Consider the following 19,159-nt stretch of genomic DNA (forward strand, 5'->3'; position numbering starts at 1 on the left):
AACTTTTATTTTTACAGTGAATGCAATCAAGTGGCATTTTAAAATTCTGCTGAAAGTGGAGACATGAGACTGAAGATATCTCTTTTAAAAGAACCAAAACATATCCTTTTGATACTTACAAACCTTATTGTGATCATCTTACTAGAGTATTGTTAAAAGTTTTTTTTTCTATTTTATATTCTTAAGAGTAGATTTTTAAAAATTCTTTTTAATGGCAATTTAGCTACATTGTTTTTCCAATATTTGAGATCATGTTTTGCAGGTAATTTTCCAAAGCAAACTATTTGCTCTAAATCTTACTTTCAAATTCTTATTGACATTTTTCTTACCCTACTTAAGTACTAAGCTTAAGTACATAAAACACAGTTTTTGTTTAGTCTAGTAGGATCTTGAAGAGCAGCTTTTTTAAAAACCAAATAATTTCTTTGCTAGTGTGATCTCGTATGTTTTCATTGAGCTCTGCTCTGTTTCTTCATACTCATGATAAAGTGGAGGATAAGCTGGGGAAATCTGAGCAGTCAGACTTTATTATTTCATGTGGGAAGGTAGCAATTATAAATATTTTCTCAAATGCATGACCCTATATTTTGTTAGTAAAAATACCTAAAAATGTGTCAAGAAAATATGACAGGCCTCTCTACCTTCATTCTTAGTTATTTATATCAGTGCTTCTATAAGAATCATCTGTAGACTTTATTGCAGGTCTGTGAAGGGACACGTACAGAAATTAGAAAGTAAGAGGTAAGAAATTTTTGTAGCAATTTGACATTATCACAACACCCAAATATAAGATCATTTTTCTAATAATTCATTTATGTTTTATCTTACAAAATGTTTTACAATATATTTGAAATAGAGAAAAATGTGGTCCTTCATCAGAGATAGCAAAGGACTGTTTGGACATTTGATCAAACTTTAAAAATTTATATTATCTTATTTTACCTTTAGAGTGAAGATATAATTCCCTTTGTTTTTCCTTAAATCATGTTTACTGTCTTTTCAAAATGTGCCTTCAGGAGTTTATGCTTTATACAATTTTACAGATTTTTGACTGTGTCCATTGTTTGCTTTTACCTTTTCAAGTTGAAGAATGATGATGTTTCTAAACTTTCTGAATCTGTTAGTCCCCTCATTTCTCCCATACTCTTGAAGATACATCACACATGTCTGACATGTACTCACATCACTTTATATAAGGGTAAACTTAATGTTTTTTTGTTTTGGAATGGGTGTGTTGTGTGTGTGTATGTGCACGCACACACACACATATATGTGTATTTTCTTCCTTTCTTGGTTTTACCTGACATTGTTTAGGCTATAGCAGTTGTATTGGAGCACTTTTTTCAGTAATGATCTAGTGATAGTCAGGTCCTTTTATTTAGATTATATTTTGAGTTCTGAATATTACAATGCCACATTATTACCTATTTGTACAAACTGTTAAACTCTTCATATAATTTCTCTTTTACCTTTTTGGTTATTTTCTTAATCTATCATTTTGAAGTATTAAAAAATCTTAGAATATTCCAGAATAATTATAGCACATTGTCTTTTTTTTTCCATTGGAGTTTATTGATTGCTCAGATAAGCCAATAAAAACCAGTAGTGAGAAGCGATGGAAGTAAAAGGATTATACAATAACAAGAGAAAAAACAACCCAACTAGGAATGATCTGGTAATACAGAAACCCAGATATAAGGAAGACAAAGGTCCCTCGTAAATGATGAGCTGAAATGCCTTCCCTAGATACACAGTTCTGCCAGGGTAAGCAGCTTGTTCTGATGGAGGAAGAGATGGCTAAACTTGAACACCTCAATTTGTAGAAATCCTTGTGATAAATCAGAGACTGAACAAACGGGTTAAATAAGGTGGGAATTTTAGGGTTCATATCTATCTAGTGCTATGCACCATGTAGGTGCAGTAAATTATAATTGTTTCCTGAATTTAATGTAAAAAAATTTGGTAAGATTTTAGTTTTGGCAGTTAGGCTGTAGGTTTTTTCCTAGGTAAATTGTTATTACAATGTGTAAGTTAAGCAGGTATTTTACTGTTAGATTTTAGTCTTCAACCCTTGATTTTTTAAAACTTATCAAAATAATACATGTTTATTCTAATAAATGATACAGATATATGTAAATTTTAAAATTATAGTTCCCTTTTCTTCTCACCTATCCCCCAACTGTTTAGTGTATATCCTTTCATACCTTTTGATCTGTTAGATGTCTTTGTGTATCATTTGGCCTTATTTATGGAATATTTCATACCACAATTTAAAATTTTTCATGTCACCAGATCTTTCTTTTTTTCCTCTTTTGTCATGCGGATTTCTTGCTTTCCATTCTTCTTACAACTGTTGTGGTAGATACTTATTTTCCTTTTTATGGAGAAAATATGAAAGTTATGAAATGAAAATATATAGAGAACCTTGAAACATTTGACCTTATTTTTTCTTATACTCTGCATCTGTGAATTATTTTATTAAGATTTAAGGCTTTTGTGTGTTTTATGTCTCCTTAACATGTTGACACATCAAGAATTAGTCAGCTGTGTGGGCTGGACTACTGCTGAAGAACTGTATTCATGTAGTGATGACCACCAGATAGTGAAGTGGAACTTGTTAACAAGTGAAACAAGTCAGATAGTAAAGCTTCCTGATGATATTTACCCAATAGATCTTCACTGGTTTCCAAAAAGTTTAGGCATAAAGAAGCAAACTCAAGCAGAAAGCTTTGTCCTTACAAGTTCTGATGGTAAGTTTTTGATAAATGTTATATGCTCATCTTTGTATTTAAAAGACATAGTATCTTGGTATGACTTATGCTTTTAGTTGTTTTACAAAGCTGATATTTGTAGATCTGCATACCTTCATTTACACATTTAATCCATATTCTGTGAAGTCATTTGGTTTGTGTATAGGCTATAAAACTATTGTCATGAAAGGAAGTGAATTAAACTGGCATATCCTGGGATTTGATCTGAGCTTTCTTTTGCCTTTACTTTTTCTGTGATCGCACAGAAAATAATTGTTAAACTATTATAAGTTTTGGTTCCTAATTTCTTCAAGTTTAACTTTATGACATAACCACACTAAAAAAACATGGGCACAATGCAACATTTAGTAAGCTATTAAATATTGTCTTTATTTTCTAGTACATGTTAATTTCTACTTAACAGAGTTGGAGATTTATTTAATTTGACTGTAGCTTTATTACTGGTGAGTAAAATGCATGACTTTTCTACTTTTTGAGGGAATGTTTTTATTTTCATAGAAACAACTTGACCTGTTTTTGTCTGTATTACACTTTACCTACTATGTCAATTAAAAATACATTCATCAAAAGTAATGGAAACTTATGTGGCTTACTTATGCACAGATAGAGTTTTTTGGTTCATCTAACTCCAGGGGTAGATCCTCAAGCACAGCTGCATTAGGCCCCTGTTCTTACCATCTCTTGGATGGGCTCTCCCCACAAGGGGAGCATGATGGCAGCCAGCAGCCCAAGGCTCATCCTAGAAAAGAAATGTCAGCAGAGAGGGTGCTGCTTCCTCATTATCTCTTGCAGGCAAGTGCAAACTTGGGTCATGTGCCCATGAAAGAATCACTTTAGTCAAGGGAATGGGGTACTGGTTGACTGAATACAACAGGCCCCAGGCCACCATGGAAAGGGAAAGAGAAAGAGAAGAGGGCTTTTGTAACGAGGACAGGAAGGCATGTAATGACAAACGATCACATCAGATTCCACTTCTTTTACAGACACAACTTATGATAGTTTTTTTAACCTTATTTTTTCTGAATGTTGATTAAATGAGATATTGTGTGAAAGTAATTGGCACTTAGAAGATTAATTCTGAACCACAGCTAGAATTTGGCTTACCTCAGATGATAAAATGAAGGGTTGACTTTTTTAAAAAAAACTTTTAATTTTGATATAATTTCACATTTACAGAAAGGTTGTAAGAATTATACACATAACTCCTGCATATCTTTATCCAAATTCATTTATTGTTAACATTTTGTCCCATATACTTTATCATTGGCTCTCTCCCTCTCTTCTCCCCCACCCCCTATGACACTACACACAAACAAACACACACATGTCTTTTTCCTAAGTATTTAAGGTTATTTTATAGACATGCCCTTTTAACCATAAATACTTCAGTGCATTTCCCAAGAATGAGGATTTCCTGTTATATAACCACAATACAGTGATCAAAATCAGGAAATTTAACATTGATGTTAAATTGAATATATAGTTCATATTCAAATTTTAATAATTGTCCTAATAATATCTTTTATAGAAATTTGTTTTCTTTTCTGGTACAGAGTAACACATTGCTTTTGTCATATTTCTTGAACCTCCTTTAATCTAGAGCCTCCTCAGTCTTTTTTATGATCTTGACAGTTTTGAAGAATACAGGCTTGTTATTTTTACAGAGTGTCCCTCAGTTTATGTTTGTCTGATATTTCCTCATAATTAGATTCAGTTTACATATTTCTTAGCAGCAATAATTAGAGTATCAGATTGAGAGATTTGTGATGCTGGTTTGACCCAGCATTATTATTGGTGATGTTAACTTTGATTACTTTGAAAGGTTGTATTCACTAAATCAAGCCACTGTAAAGTTACCGTTTTTCTGTTTTAATAAATAACTTACGAGAGGATACTTTCAGACTACATAAAAGTGTTCTCTTCCTCCTTAAACTTCCTCCCACTATTTAAGCATCTATTGATGATATTTGGCTGAATCATTTATTACTAAGATGGATGCCAAATGGTGATTCTTTTAAAACTTCATAATTCCTTCCATATTGATTAGTTGGTATTCTGCTGCAAGAAGAGCCTCCCCTCTCTCACCCGTGTTTGTTTACTTATGTCAGATTAGACTCATAATCTTATTTATTTCTTGAGTCTCCTGTTGCTATCATTTTTTAAATTTTAATGTGAAAATTGTCCCAGATTTGGCCAGTGGAGACCTATCAGGCCAGCTCCAATGAATTTTGGGGGGGGTTTGGTAATGTTTCCTCATTATTTTTTGAGCACTTCTTTGCTGGTACAAAATGTTTCGGGCTCATCTTGTACTTTATCAATCCCAGTCCCCAAACTATCCTTTTCTCCAAGGACGCCTGTTCTTTTCTTGGTGCTTATTGGTATTTAAAAACCAAGGTGAGAGTGCTAGCAAATATTTCAATGGGGTGTGTTTGCTTCAAGGGCCTCTCAGAGAGCTAAGAAATAGGAATATAAATGTATATTAAAACATGTACATATCTGGGGTGCCTGGGTGGCTCAATCATTTGAGTGTCTGACTCTTGCTTCAGCTCAGGTTTCCTAGGGTTCCCAGCTCAGGTTTCTCAGGGCTGTGGTATTGAGCCCTGCGTAGGGTTCCGCACTGAGCATGGAGCCTGCTTAACATTCTCTCTCTCTCTCTCTCTCTCTCTCTCTCTCTCTCTCTCTTCCTCCCTCCTTCCCTCTGCTCCTTTCCCCTCACTGACATGTGCACTCTTTCGCTCTAAAACAAGACAAGACAAAATAAAACAAAAATCTGTACGTATCTATAGCTATTGATTTCTTTCTCCTGTGCTTCTTCCCTTCTTTTTCCTCTTTCCTCTCTGTTTTCTTTCCTTCCCTTTCCTCTGTTCCTTCTTTCCTTCCTTCCTTTCTATACTAAAAATCGTAAGTTCATTCTGATGCCACCAATTCAACACCACAGGGTTAATTCTAGTCTTTCTTTTTTCTGTACTTGGAAACAGTGAGGGAGGCTGGCTCCTGTTATTCTCAATATATTTACTCACTTGCTCAATTCTACAATACACAGTAGATTGTTTCAGAATGGCTAATCTATACTACTGCAGAAAACTAGAGTTTCATATTTGTTTACTTTCATTTTTATCTTTATACTGAGTATATAGAGTTAAAGTCCTCTGTTCAAAAGTTACTTGCATTTTCCCTTTGTTTAACTGTTGGTATGTTATTCATTTAGAATATAGTTAAAGTATTATTTGTGTTTGTTTTCCATTTAAAGTTTCCTTTCTCCCCCATCTTTGTTGATTTGATTATTTTTTGGATATGTAAAACATTAATATGCATCATTCCACAAAGACAAAACTATATTTAAGAAATACACTCGGGGCGCCTGGGTGGCTCAGTCGGTTGGGCGTCTGACTTCGGCTCAGGTCATGATCTTGCGGTCCGTGGGTTCGAGCCCCGCGTTGGGCTCTGGGCTGATGGCTCAGAGCCTGGAGCCTGCTTCCGATTCTGTGTCTCCCTCTCTCTCTGCCCCTCCTCCGTTCATGCTCTGTCTCTCTCTGTCTCAAAAATAAATAAGATGTTAAAAAAAAAAAGATATTAAAAAAAAAGAAATATACTCAACAATAAATTACCTAAAAAAAAAAAAAAAGAAATATACTCAGAGCAATGTCACTACTCCTCCTCACCCTATCCTATACATCCTGTTTCTGTTTACTCCTTGTAGGTAAACAATTTCTATAGTTCTGGTTTATCCTTCATCCTTCCTGTTTGTCTTCTGGCAAAAGTAAACAGATAGTTCATATTTTCTCCTTTCACCTTTTGTATTACACAGAAGGTAGCATACCATATATTTTCTTTGCATTTTCCCTTTTTTTTTTAACTCAATAGTATATTAGGATTGACTTTTATCTGGTGAATATGGATAGTAAGTATACTTAGTCTTGATAATTTCTGTTGTCTGAGTGTTTCTCTGAATTTAGATTACTTAATTACACTCAAAGAATAGTTGCTTGGATCTCTATTTCAAATTGGCTTTAATGCTCAACGTCGCTCCTCATCAGGGAAATACAAATCAAAACCACACTCAGATATCACCTCATGCCAGTCAGAGTGGCCAAAATGAACAAATCAGGAGACTATAGATGCTGGAGAGGATGTGGAGTAATGGGAACCCTCTTGCACTGTTGGTGGGAATGCAAATTGGTGCAGCCACTCTGGAAAACAGTGTGGAGGTTCCTCAAAAAATTAAAAATAGACCTACCCTATGACCCAGCAATAGCACTGCTAGGAATTTACCCAAAGGATACAGGAGTACTGATGCATAGGGGCACTTGTACCCCAATGTTTATAGCAGCACTCTCAACAATAGTCAAATTGTGGAAAGAGCCTAAATGTCCATCAACTGATGAATGGATAAAGAAATTGTGGTTTATAAACACAATGGAGTACTATGTGGCAATGAGAAAGAATGAAATACGGCCCTTTGTAGCAACGTGGATGGAACTGGAGAGTGTGATGCTAAGTGAAATAAGCCATGCAGAGAAAGACAGATACCATATGGTTTCACTCTTATGTGGATCCTGAGAAACTTAACAGAAACCCATGGGGGAGGGGAAGGAAAAAAAAAAGAGGTTAGAGTGGGAGAGAGCCAAAGCATAAGAGACTGTTAAAAACTGAGAACAAACTGAGGGTTGATGGGGGGTGGGAGGGAGGGCAGGGTGGGTGATGGGTATTGAGGAGGGCACCTTTTGGGATGAGCACTGGGTGTTGTATGGAAACCAATTTGACAATAAATTTCATATATTGAAAAAAAATTTTTTTTTAATAAAAAAATTCAAATTGGCTTTAGATAGAACACTTTATGATAGGGAAAAAAATTAAAAATGTAATTTAAAAGATAAATTTGCAAAATTTATTTAAATATATAAATATAACTGTATTATGACTTATGAGAAACTAACATTTCATTTTTTTAAGGTTTACTGTATAAAAAAAAAACAAGTAACATAACATGCCACAACTAGATGTGGGAAGAAAAGAGAACCAAAGCAGAGTAGTTGAGTATTTTCTTCTAAGCTAGGATGAGGAATATTTGGGATCTTATGAAAGAGAGGGAAAAGTATGGTAGATCAAAGAAAAGAAATAGAAGGATAAGATAGAAAGGATCATCCATAAATGAAAAAGAAATGTTCAAAAAAGAATAAAGTATATGCCAATGGGAGGTGGTCAAGGGGTTTTCTGCCAGATAAACACTTGAGGTCATTTTATATATCAGTGCTATATTCTTTGTTATATGATACTTAAAAAAATATTATTCTGGTTAAAAAACCATATAACGTGAGATGTACCCTGTTAACAGATTTTTAAATATACAGTGTGGTATTGTTAACTATAAGCACAATACTGTACAGCAGATCTCTAGGACTTTTTCATTTTGTATGATGTTAACCCAGTTCTTAAAAAAATTCTTTTTTTCAAAATTTAATTTATTGCTCAGGAGATTCTCTTTTCTAGTTGCCACCAACTTTCTCCCCCAATGTTGGCAGAGAAGGTAGTGTTTTTGAGTTTGCTCTTCACTCTTTCAGTGTTCCCTCCCCCTCAGCCCCTCTCTCTTCTTTGTGGTGGTAACATTCCAAAAGAGATCCCTGAGATTCGCCAGCAGGTCCTGAAATACAGAAGGCAGACTTTTGCCAAGCATTTTATCTTACCAGTAATTCTCTCCCAACATTACTACTTCTTTTTGAATATTTCATGCAGCTGTATACTACTTTTTAGAAGATCTATTTCTATAACAATGTGTTAAAAGATTTACATTTAAAAATAATTGAATTATGTAAAATAGATTTGGGGAGCTGCCATATAAAGGAATTCTGGTATAAAATCTTTTGTAAAGCTGTTAAACACTTCTTAAATTATATTTACAGAAAGATAATTTTTTTCTTATTTTTAAAATATTTTAAAAGTTTTTAATTAATTTATTTTGAGAGGGAGAGAGAGAGAGCACGAGAGGAAGCGTGAGCGGGGGAGGGGCAGAGAGAGGGAGGGAGAGAACACCAAGCAGGTTCTGCACTGTGAGTGCAGAGCCTGAGGTGGGACTTGAACTCACGAACTGTGAGATCATGACCTGAGTGGAAATAGAGAAGTCAGATGTTTAACCAACTGAGCCACTCAGACCCCCCAACAAAAGATGATTTTTTAATACATTGTATTAGGTATCTTGAAGTAATTGCCATATTTTTTTAATAGTTAATTTGTCCATTTAAAAATCCCACTTGAAAAAGAATTTGTGTGTTCATTTCTTTTTATCATAAGTTGGTGGTTGGTTACAGATCTCTGTGGCTTTTTGCAACCGTCTGCCAAATCATTTCTTCTATTAAGCAGTCTGCAAAAGTGCTCATGTGTCCTTTTTCCTAACACCCTATTCCAAGCTCTCTCATGTTTCCATGGACATTTCCTAAGGCATTTCTAACTTTAAGAAATGTGTTTTATATAATTTTAATGTTTCCTCTGTTCTTTTTCTCTTTTATAACATTTCCTTCTTTTTAAAAAGTTTATTTTTTATTTAATGAACAAAAGGTTAATTTTATACCTCAGGATATAAATATCCAAGTTTGTTATCCAAATCCATTTTTTGTTCAATAAATCAGTAAATGAATCATATTGATTATATTCTCTTCTCAACCCCACCCCTAGCAAATAATTGGGAATAAATTGATCTCTAGTTTGGTCTTGCATTTTAAAAAGATTATAGAAAAGTTAGAGAGCAGAACCAAAATAGTTAAATGGATAACCAGGAGTTTAAAAATACAGTATTTGATATGTGGGTGCATCTGGTTGGCCCAATGAGTAGAGCTTGTCACTCTTGATCTCAGGGTCCTGGGTTCAAGCCCCATGTTGGGCATGGAGCCTACTTAAACATTTTTTTTAAATTAAAAAAAATAAAAATATTTTATATATGTAATTTTATATTTATGCTTTATTCTGGGTATGCTATTAAAGCAATTCGTAACCAGACAAAATATTAAGGCCAAAGGTTTATTGAGCGCCAAATCTATGCAAAGAGCTGACCCTAGTTGTCCTAGTGTATGTCTTCTGTAAGGTCATAGGAAGCAAGAATAATTTTTAGCACTTGTCAGAAAGTCCGTATTAGGTATTTTAGGATAAGAAATATCAACGAGGTTACCTGGATGGTTCAGTTGGTTAAGCATCTGACTCTTGATATTGGTTCAGGTCTGCTTGGGATTCTCTCTCTCCCTCTCCTTCTCTCTCTCTCTCTCTCTCTCTCTCTCTGCCCCTCCTTTCCCCTCTCTCAAAATAAATAAATAAACAAACTTTAAAAAATATCAACGATATAAATACATAAAATTTTTCAAATATGGAGTGGATTGAAAGGAAATTTCTGGATCCTTCATTTCTGGTTTAAGAGTTATTTGGTTAGGGGCGCCTGGGTGGCTCAGTCGGTTAAGCGGCCCACTTCGGCTCAGGTCACGATCTCGTGGTCCGTGAGTTCGAGCCCCGCGTCGGGCTCTGTGCTGACAGAGCCTGGAGGCTGTTTCAGATTCTGTGTCTCCCTCTCTCTGACCCTCCCCCGTTCATGCTCTGTCTCTCTCTGTCTCAAAAATAAATAAACGTTAAAAAAAACTTTAAAAAAAAAAAAGAGTTATTTGGTTAATCTCTTTGGTGATGGATTCATTCATTATATGCAACAGTTGTTTAGTATGTGGATATTCTGTGCTAGGCAGTAAGCTAACTTTTAGTGAGAACAGACCTGGGTAAAGTACAATGGCCACAGAAGTAGCTTTCCACTTTGTCATCTTTACAGTTTTCCTCTTTTGAGGCTTTCCCCCCTTGCATATTCTCTGTAAAGCAATGCATTAAAAAGTAAATCCCATATAATTTTGAGTTAGTTCATGAAGAGAATAATGACAGTTGAATTCAAAGTATTTTTATTACACTGAAAAATGTATAGGGAAAAGTAGATGCTGCTAGTTAGATGAAGGAAAACGGTAGCTTATTGTTAAGGTGCTAGAAAATGAATGATGAGAAAAGAAAGCTATCGGATGGAATGACAAAAAAAAGATGCCAGAGTAGTCTTTTTTTTTTTTTTAAGTTAGGAGATGGTTACTGAATTAGTTAAGCTTAACAAATGCTGATTATGTAAATGTATTATTGCAAATAAAAATATGACTAAGATATGGCCTTCTGCCCTGATATGAATCACAGCCCAATAAAAACTGCAACAGAGCTGCAAATAATGTGCACTGTGTGTAAAAAAGAGGGAATGACTTTGTTGGTAAGAATGGGTAGGTGGTTAGTGAAATAACCACAGGGTGCTAGGTGTTAAATATTTCAAAGTCATCTGTATGAGACTTTTCCAGAGAAATGTTTTAAAGCCATCTTATGCATCTTAGATATATTTTTAGTGAATTGTTAATATTAAGCCAGATTCTTGAAAAGCCTTAAACTAAAAGTAAATTCAAACAAAATAAATTTTTGCAAGCAAAATTTGATTAGATAGCCACATTGATTATTTGCGAAAAATATATTTTTTTGATTTGGGGGAAGTTTCTAATTTCACTGTACTTAATTATATTATTATGAGCTATGTATTACTAGATTTCATGATTATTCAAAACCACACTGATCTTTTCTCAGCTTTCTGTAGTAGTTATTCTTTGTACAGTTGATGTATCCCCTTGACATCTCTTAGATAGTTTGCTTATGTCCTTTAAAGTTGTCAGTTTTTACTTTTTGCCTGTATATGTGTGAACTTTTTGAGGATTCCTCACTTCTGCTGTGACCCATTCTTCCCAGAGAAGTTCGATTGCCTCAGTGATGTACACTGTGGTGACCCCCATGTTGAACCCCTTCATCTACAGCTTGAGGAACAAGGATGTGAAGGGGGCCCTGCAAAGATTCCTCAGCAGAGCAACCAAATAGCCTGCTCCTTTTTGTCTACCTAGTGCCTGGCACAGTGTAAAATCATATAAAGCAAGTATTTTGAAATTTGGAATTATCAATTATTAAATTAGTTAACAACAAGACCATTAAACAGAGATGGCCCTAATGCCTTTGGCTGGCCTGAGCAAACCAAAATCTGTCTGTAAACACTTTAAAGTTTGAAATTGAAACCAAAGCACAACCAGTCATAAACAGCCAACTAGGCCTTAAGCTATAGCCAATCAATAATTTCCATACTTTGCTTCTACCTTTTCCTTATAAAAGTCTTTCCCTGAGCTCCTGTTGGTGAAATACTCTTAACCACTTTTGGTTTAAGTGCTGCCCAATTAGAAGAGATTTTTGCTCAAATAAACTCTTAAAATTTTTTGTTATGCCTCAGTTTATTGTTTAACACCATTTAACTGTCCTGGTTCCTGTCCTCTACACCTTTACCAGCTTTTTGGTATCTTGCAAACAACAACAATGACAACAACAACAACAAAGACTGCAAAACCCTGCTGAATTAGAAGGCTTTCTTGACATTTCTCTTGGCCCCCTTTTGGCCATATCCCAATGAAGTTTTGTTGTCCCTCTAATCTATCATAATAACATCGTGTACATATTTCTATTACACCACTTGTTTCAAGATTTTCTAATTTTGTTTTCAGGCTTGTTTACCAATAGATTTGTTTGTTCCTTGAAAGTAGGAACAATTGGGGTGCCTGGGTGGTTCAGTCGGTTAAGAGTTGGACTCTTGATTTTGGCTTAAGGTCATGATCTTATAATTCGTGAGTTCGAGTCTCATATAGAGCTCTGTGCTGACAGTGTGGAACCTGCTTGGGGTTCTTTGTCTCCCTCTCTCTCTGCCTCTCTCTCCCTTTCTCTCTCTCTCTCTCTCTCTCTCTCAAAAATAAATAAATAAACATTAAAAAAAGACAGTAGGAACAAGTATTTGAGTAGGAATATTATTTGTCTTTATGTCTCCGGTGCCTAGCACTATGCTAATCTAGCAGTAGGAACTCAACGGATATTTGCTGATTGAGAAAATCCAAATAGATTTCTCAAGTATAATTTCTTTTAGGTAAATTTCATCTGATTTCTAAGTTAGGAAGAGTGGAAAAAAGTGTAGAAGCTCACTGTGGAGCAGTTCTTGCAGGAAGATGGAATTATGAAGGAACAGCATTAGTTACAGGTAAGTTGTCGCAAAAATGACATTTTAAACGAATTTTTTAAAGGAAAATTTTCTTTGAATCATATTTTCTTTAGTAATAGTGTCTTTCATTGTTTAAGAGCAGATAATTGGCAAAGCATTGAACTAACCTGCTAGATAATGTTATAATTCAGAATGTCATATTAATAATATATGATTTATGGAGAATATTCTGTCAAGACTTTTGAAATGGTCAGTTATGAGATAAATAAAAGTTGTAATTCTTTAAAATTTTAAAATTCAAAATATTCTTATTGAACTGACCTTTACCCCCATTCCATCTCTCTCCCATCTCGTGCTTTACTGCAAGTATTCTCATCTTTGTCTATGGTATTAGGTATCTATTGTTGCCTAACAAATTACCCCAAAAGGTAATGGCTTAAGACAGTAAACATGTATTATCTTACAATTTCTGTGGGACAAGGAAGATTTAATTTGGTTGGGTAGTTCTGTCTCAGACTCATGTTGTTGGATAGGGCTTTAATAATGTGAAGGCTTGATTGGGGCTGCTTCCAAGATGGCTCACTCACATGCTCTTGGCAAGCGGCCTTAGTTCCTCTCTGACTGTTGGCAGCAGGCCTTACTTCCTCGCCACACGGTCTTCTCTGTAGGGCTGCTTGAGTGTTGTAACAACATGACAGCAGGCTTCATAAGTGAGTGATCCAAGAGAGAGCAAGATGGAAGACACAATATATTTTTTGAACCACCCTTGGAAGTCATTCTCTATCATTTCTACCACATTCTATGAGAAGAAAGTCACTAAGTATAGCTCACTGTGAAGAAGAGAGAAATTAAGCTCCACCTATTAAAAGGAGGAATAACAAAGAGTTTGTGAATACATAGTAAAACCACCAACCTATTCCCTGGGCTTTCTTTTAGGACTTTTTTCAGTGAGTTGTTCCTTCTCTTGTCTATTTTTTCAACTTGTCCTTTTCCAGGGGTTTCTTTTTCAGCATATAAATGTATTCAGATATTATCCATCTTGAAAATGAGAATAATGAAATAATCCTGCCTTTAACAAATAATTCTCTCTAGATACAACTTCCTCTTTTTTCTTTTAGGCAAGCTGTTCAAAAGAGAAGGCTACTACTTCACTCCATTCTGTCCCCACTTCACTGGAATTTGCCTGCAACCCTTCTTTTGCACTGAAGGCACTTTTCTTAGAATTGTAGGGTGGAGATTTCAGTGAATATGAAAGTATTATTTGAATAATATTTTCATAAGTCTTCTAAGATTAAAGGAAAAAAAATTAAAATTTTGGGCATGGAAGTTGGGCTTACTCTGATAAAATTGTTTCAGAGTAACTTCAATTAAATTTTATAGTTATGAAACACTGTCATTTAATGAGTAAATTGTATCCGAATTTTAAATATGTGTTAATATGATATATTGATTTTTATATGCACATTTAATGTTTAAATTTGTTTTCTATAGATGAAAACATCAATTATTATTCTCTCTTTATAGCTGGAGAAGATGGACAAATAAAAATCTGGTCAAAGACTGGGATGCTAAGATCAACTTTAGCTCAGCAAGGTACATATAATAATCAATTAAGATGTCTTAACAGTTTCTTTTAAAAACAGACTATTATAGTTCTTAAGACAGATTTAGGTTGGGTTCAAACCTGAAATCTCTTATTCCTGTTTACACTTTTTCCTCTTATTTTCCATGTTGCCTGATAGGCCATGATAACTGTATTATTTGAGCCAAGAAATAGAAGAAACACTCAAGGGCTTTTTCTTTTCTTTAAAAAAATTTTTTTTAATGTTTATTTATTTTTGAGAGAGGGAGAGAGATGTGAGATAAAGCGAGTGGGGGAGGGGCAGAGAGAGAGGGAGACAAAGAATCCAGAAGCAGCCTCCAGGGCTTGAACTCATGGACCGTGAGGTCATGACCTGAGCTGAAGTCGGACGCTTAACCGACTGAGCCACCCTGGTGCCCTAGCTTTTTTAGTCAATCTATATAAATGCAGTTAAAGGCTAATGATTCTTTTAAAAATAATTCTGAGGCCTTATGAGCATATACTACCTGGAATAGGATTGGGTGTCTATTTAAGTAAATAATAGTAATAGAAAACATTGAAAGTATCTCCGTACTTAAAAAGTCCTAATAAGCTCATAATATTATCATCCTTTCTAAATTGTATTCTACATTTGGTGTCTACTCATGGAAGGGAGCAGATACCTTGATGATTCAAAACTTGGTAAACTACAAGTACTTAGAGCAACATCTTAGTTTTCTATGTTAATTGGAAAGAAGTGCCCATAAAATCAATCCAGTGGTCATTCCCGTTGGGATTTTGTGTGTGTGCGTGCATGTAGCAGATTTATTTTCCTAATTAGATTTTATCTAGTAATAGTAAAGCAGTTTTAATGTTGATCTGAACACATATCAGCTGATCTTTAGAGACAGGTTGTAGATAATTCTTTAGAATTATATGATAAAGTCATATTGTGAGGTATCTCCAGTTAATGACTTCCAAAAATTTCCAGATTTAATTTTTTAAGTCATGTGTACTCTTAGAATAGTGTTAAAATAGTTACATTTCCTTAGCTGCACATTAACCAAATTTTAGCAAAGGGCCACCATAAATAATAGGTAGTAGTTATTTAGGTCATCATAAATACTAGGTAATGGTTATCTCCTGAGGTTAAGTATTTGCTACAGATAATCTCCAAATAGAATATTTATCCATGAATAGAAAATTCAGAGTTCATAGAAACATATATGGGTGAATTTTAGTTAGGAAAAAATGTCAATCCATTCTTACTTTAGCAATGAAATGTACCTCTAGAAAATAAATTTTATTTAGATTTTTTAGTAAGAATGGGGATTTATTTTTGGCTTTATAATTTTTGTTAGGGCTAATTATTTGGCATTCTCACTATATGATGTCTGACTTATAAGCAACTGACAGAATTCTTCTAGAAATTATTGCCCCCTTAGAGCTGGGGCTATGGTTCTTTTCAGCTGTTGCTGCTGCTGAGACACGTCCTTTTTTCCTTTCTTTTCTCTCTTATTAAATTTGTTGTTTACAGAAGCCACAGATATTTAGAGAAATTCCAAAAGTTTCTTTCACTACCCATTATAGCAACTGGAATTCTTGTCTAAGACCCTTCTTCACTAGTAGCCCTGTAAGGTTACTTATTTGTTTTCTTAAATTCTTCCCAATCATCTCCTGCCCTTCTACTGCCCTTGCATTTACCATTTTGGACTTTCTGAAGTCTAAAGTTGAAAGTTAGAATATGTTTTTTAATATAAACAATGTTAATCATGGAGGATAGTTGACATAGTACTATTAGTTCGGTACGATGGTTTACCTGTGTAATGGGTCTGGAAACCAAATTGCCTCTTATTTTACTTTTATGGAGAAATATATTCAGAGTTCCCAAATTTGCAATGGCAACTTGGAAGCATAATATGTTTATAAATTAAGGGCGTTTTATAAATCTGAGGTCACAAACAGGTGGTCTATGGGCTGAATCTGGCACACTAGAATGGTACAGGATCGATATTAAAATCAGGACATTTCACACACAAATTTGGTCTTCTGTCTTGAATTCATGAAGATTTACATCTATATTTTCTTCTAAGAGTGTTATAGTTTTCGTGTTTACATTTAGGTCTATGATCCATTTTGAGTTAGTTTTTGTGTATGATATTTATTTTAGATAGGGATGGGTAGTACTCTTTTTTTTTTTTTCTTCCTCCAAATAGATGGGTAAATAGATTCTCTTGAAAGCGAAAATACTGCTTAGGTCATATAATATAGTATTTATTATATATTCATATAAATAGTGTATAATATAGTATTTATTATATATTCATCATATCATGTAATATATTTTCCACTGACATTCCAAATAGCTATAATTTTTTCTTTCTTTCTTTCTTTCTTTCTTTCTTTCTTTCTTTCTTTCTTTCAATATTTTCATTTATTTTTGAGGCAGAGAGAGACAGAGCATGAGCAGGGGAGGGCCAGAGAGACAGGAGATAAAGAATCTGAAGCAGGCTCCAGGCTCTGAGCTGTCAGCACAGAGCCCGACACGGGGCTTGAACCCACGGACTGTGAGATCATGACCTGAGCTGAAGTCGGTCGCTTAACCGACTGAGCCACCCAGGCACCCCAGCTATAATTTTCTTAACATCAAATGGCTGTAAAAGGGCTGATCATTTTTATCTTATTTGAATCTTATTTATTTTCCTCACTCAAGGTTTATATTAATTATGAGATTAATTAGCAAAAATAAAGTATATAGATTTTCTTATTTTGGTTAACTTATTGGTATTTCAACTGAATAATCATATCTTTTTTTTTAGATTAAGAATTACAGATTTACTGTAGAACTATGCATCTAATTTTTGAGTTTTTGATCATTGGTGCCACCCACACTTTCCTAATAAGGCATAGACTTTTCCCATTTTATCTCTGGGAAAAATCATTGGAAAAATTAAGTTATAACAACATTAAAGGAAAAATATCAGGTTATTTATAAGGTATATTTGATTTATTAGAGATTACAAGTTTTGAGGGTGATTATAAACCTGAACTATGAACTACTGAGAGCTGGATGCTGAAGGCACGAGTAAGGAGGCCAAAGTAGGTGGGGTCAGGGACTCCAGCCTCCTTTTAGGATAAAAACTGGAAATTTTGGTACGAAAATGAAATAACACAAACCTGAGTTATCATAAAACTTGGAATTCAGCAAACAATGTTGAAAGCATCTTTGTGATTTTTACTACATGTTTATGTTAATTGTATTTATTTTTGATGAATAGAAAAAATTCTGAATTCATTTCTTAATGACTGGAGCCAGATGTACCCATAGAAAAAGTCGTAGTCATCACCTTTTTCTCTAATACAGAAAAAGCATTAATTCTAAAGGTTTTGTTTTTTTTTTTTTGAAAAATGTGACTTAGTTTAGAAACAATTCTTACTGGTACCTATGAGGAGTCATTTTTCCTTATTAGAGAAAAATAATGTATGGGCCAATGATAATTATAATTAAACCATATCTTGTGTTACATTGTATATTTTAATTATAGGCTAAAATTGGAATAGAGTAATACTGCAAACCTTTGAGGACATTCCTCCTATATTATATTCAAATGGAAGAATGGAATGACAAAAATGGAATCTATCTATAATGAATTTAGTACAGGAGGTAAACTGGAAATGTAAATAACTGTTACACAATGCAGGATGCTGTGAGAGGACAGGAAGACAGAGATGAATGCTTTGGGGAGGAAAGAAAGTATCAGAAAGGATTCCTGGCAAATATTCCTGGAATATCTTAAAAAAAATTTTTTTTTCAATGTTTAGTTTTTTTATTTTGAGAGAGAGAGAGAGTGACCAAGCAGGGGAGGGGCAGACAGAGAGGGAGGGAGAGAATCCCAAGCAGGCTCCACGCTGTCAGTGTGGAGCCCAACGTGGGGCTCAAACTCACAAACTGTGAGATCATGACCTGAGCAGAAACCAAGTGTGGGACGCTTAACCAACTGAGCCATCCAGGTGCCCCTCCACTTTTTTTTAAGTAGGCTTCACGTTAAGTGTGGAACCCATTGCAGAGCTTGAACTCACAACCCTGAGATCAAGACCTGAGCTATCAAGAGTTGGACACTTAACTGACTGAGTCACACAGGCGCCTCTAGAATATATTTTGATTGGGCTTTGAAGGATGAATAAATTAGGGAAGTAAATGGGCTTGTTGGCAATGGAGTAGGGCTGATTTGCCCCAGTGGCCCTCAGAGATGCTCAATTTCTTGTCTGGATTCCATCTGGAAGCCCCAGAATCCCCTCCTCAAGTTTTCTTGGGAGTCTAAGGCAGGTGGATCTCTAAGTCATGGCCAAGTGGTTGGAGCCATAAGACTGGTCTGGCTGATCACGGTCTCAGCTGGTCAGGGCTCCAACCCATCGTGCCCACATACCACCTGCCACTGCAGGGGCCTCCTTCGGGTCTGTCTCTGAGCTGCCCCCACCCTTCTGGAGGCTTCCTAGAGCCTCTGCTGGCTGGAGACGTGGGGCACTTGCTGTCTAGAGGAGGAGTGTCTGCGATGGGTCCCCAAATCCATGTTCTGTGTTACCACCATGTTCCAATAAAGCTATCGAAACAGAAAAAAAAAAAAAATGGCAATGGAGTGGGGCTGTGGAGGAAGTTAGATGATCAAAGGTATAGAGGCAGAATAGCATAAAGCATGGAAGTCAGGTGAATGTGAACAGACCCCTTGGGCCAGGGGTAGGCTGTATGAGGGATAGTGT

General features: G+C 35.1%; 1 protein-coding gene across 1 annotated transcript in view; it reads left to right on the top strand.

Moving 5' to 3' along the window:
• Positions 1–1,135: 1,135 nt before the first annotated feature.
• Positions 1,136–19,159, top strand: part of IFT80 (intraflagellar transport 80) — a 125,255-nt gene continuing 107,231 nt past the window's right edge. The window contains exons 1-3 of the mRNA XM_049628623.1: positions 1,136–2,750; positions 12,769–12,879; positions 14,365–14,433. Coding sequence (XP_049484580.1) covers positions 2,519–2,750; positions 12,769–12,879; positions 14,365–14,433 — 412 coding nt within the window. The 5' untranslated portion in view covers positions 1,136–2,518. The remainder of the gene's footprint in view (positions 2,751–12,768; positions 12,880–14,364; positions 14,434–19,159) is intronic.

Source organism: Panthera uncia, chromosome C2, assembly GCF_023721935.1.
Source record: "Panthera uncia isolate 11264 chromosome C2, Puncia_PCG_1.0, whole genome shotgun sequence".
Taxonomy (NCBI): Eukaryota; Metazoa; Chordata; class Mammalia; order Carnivora; family Felidae; genus Panthera; species Panthera uncia.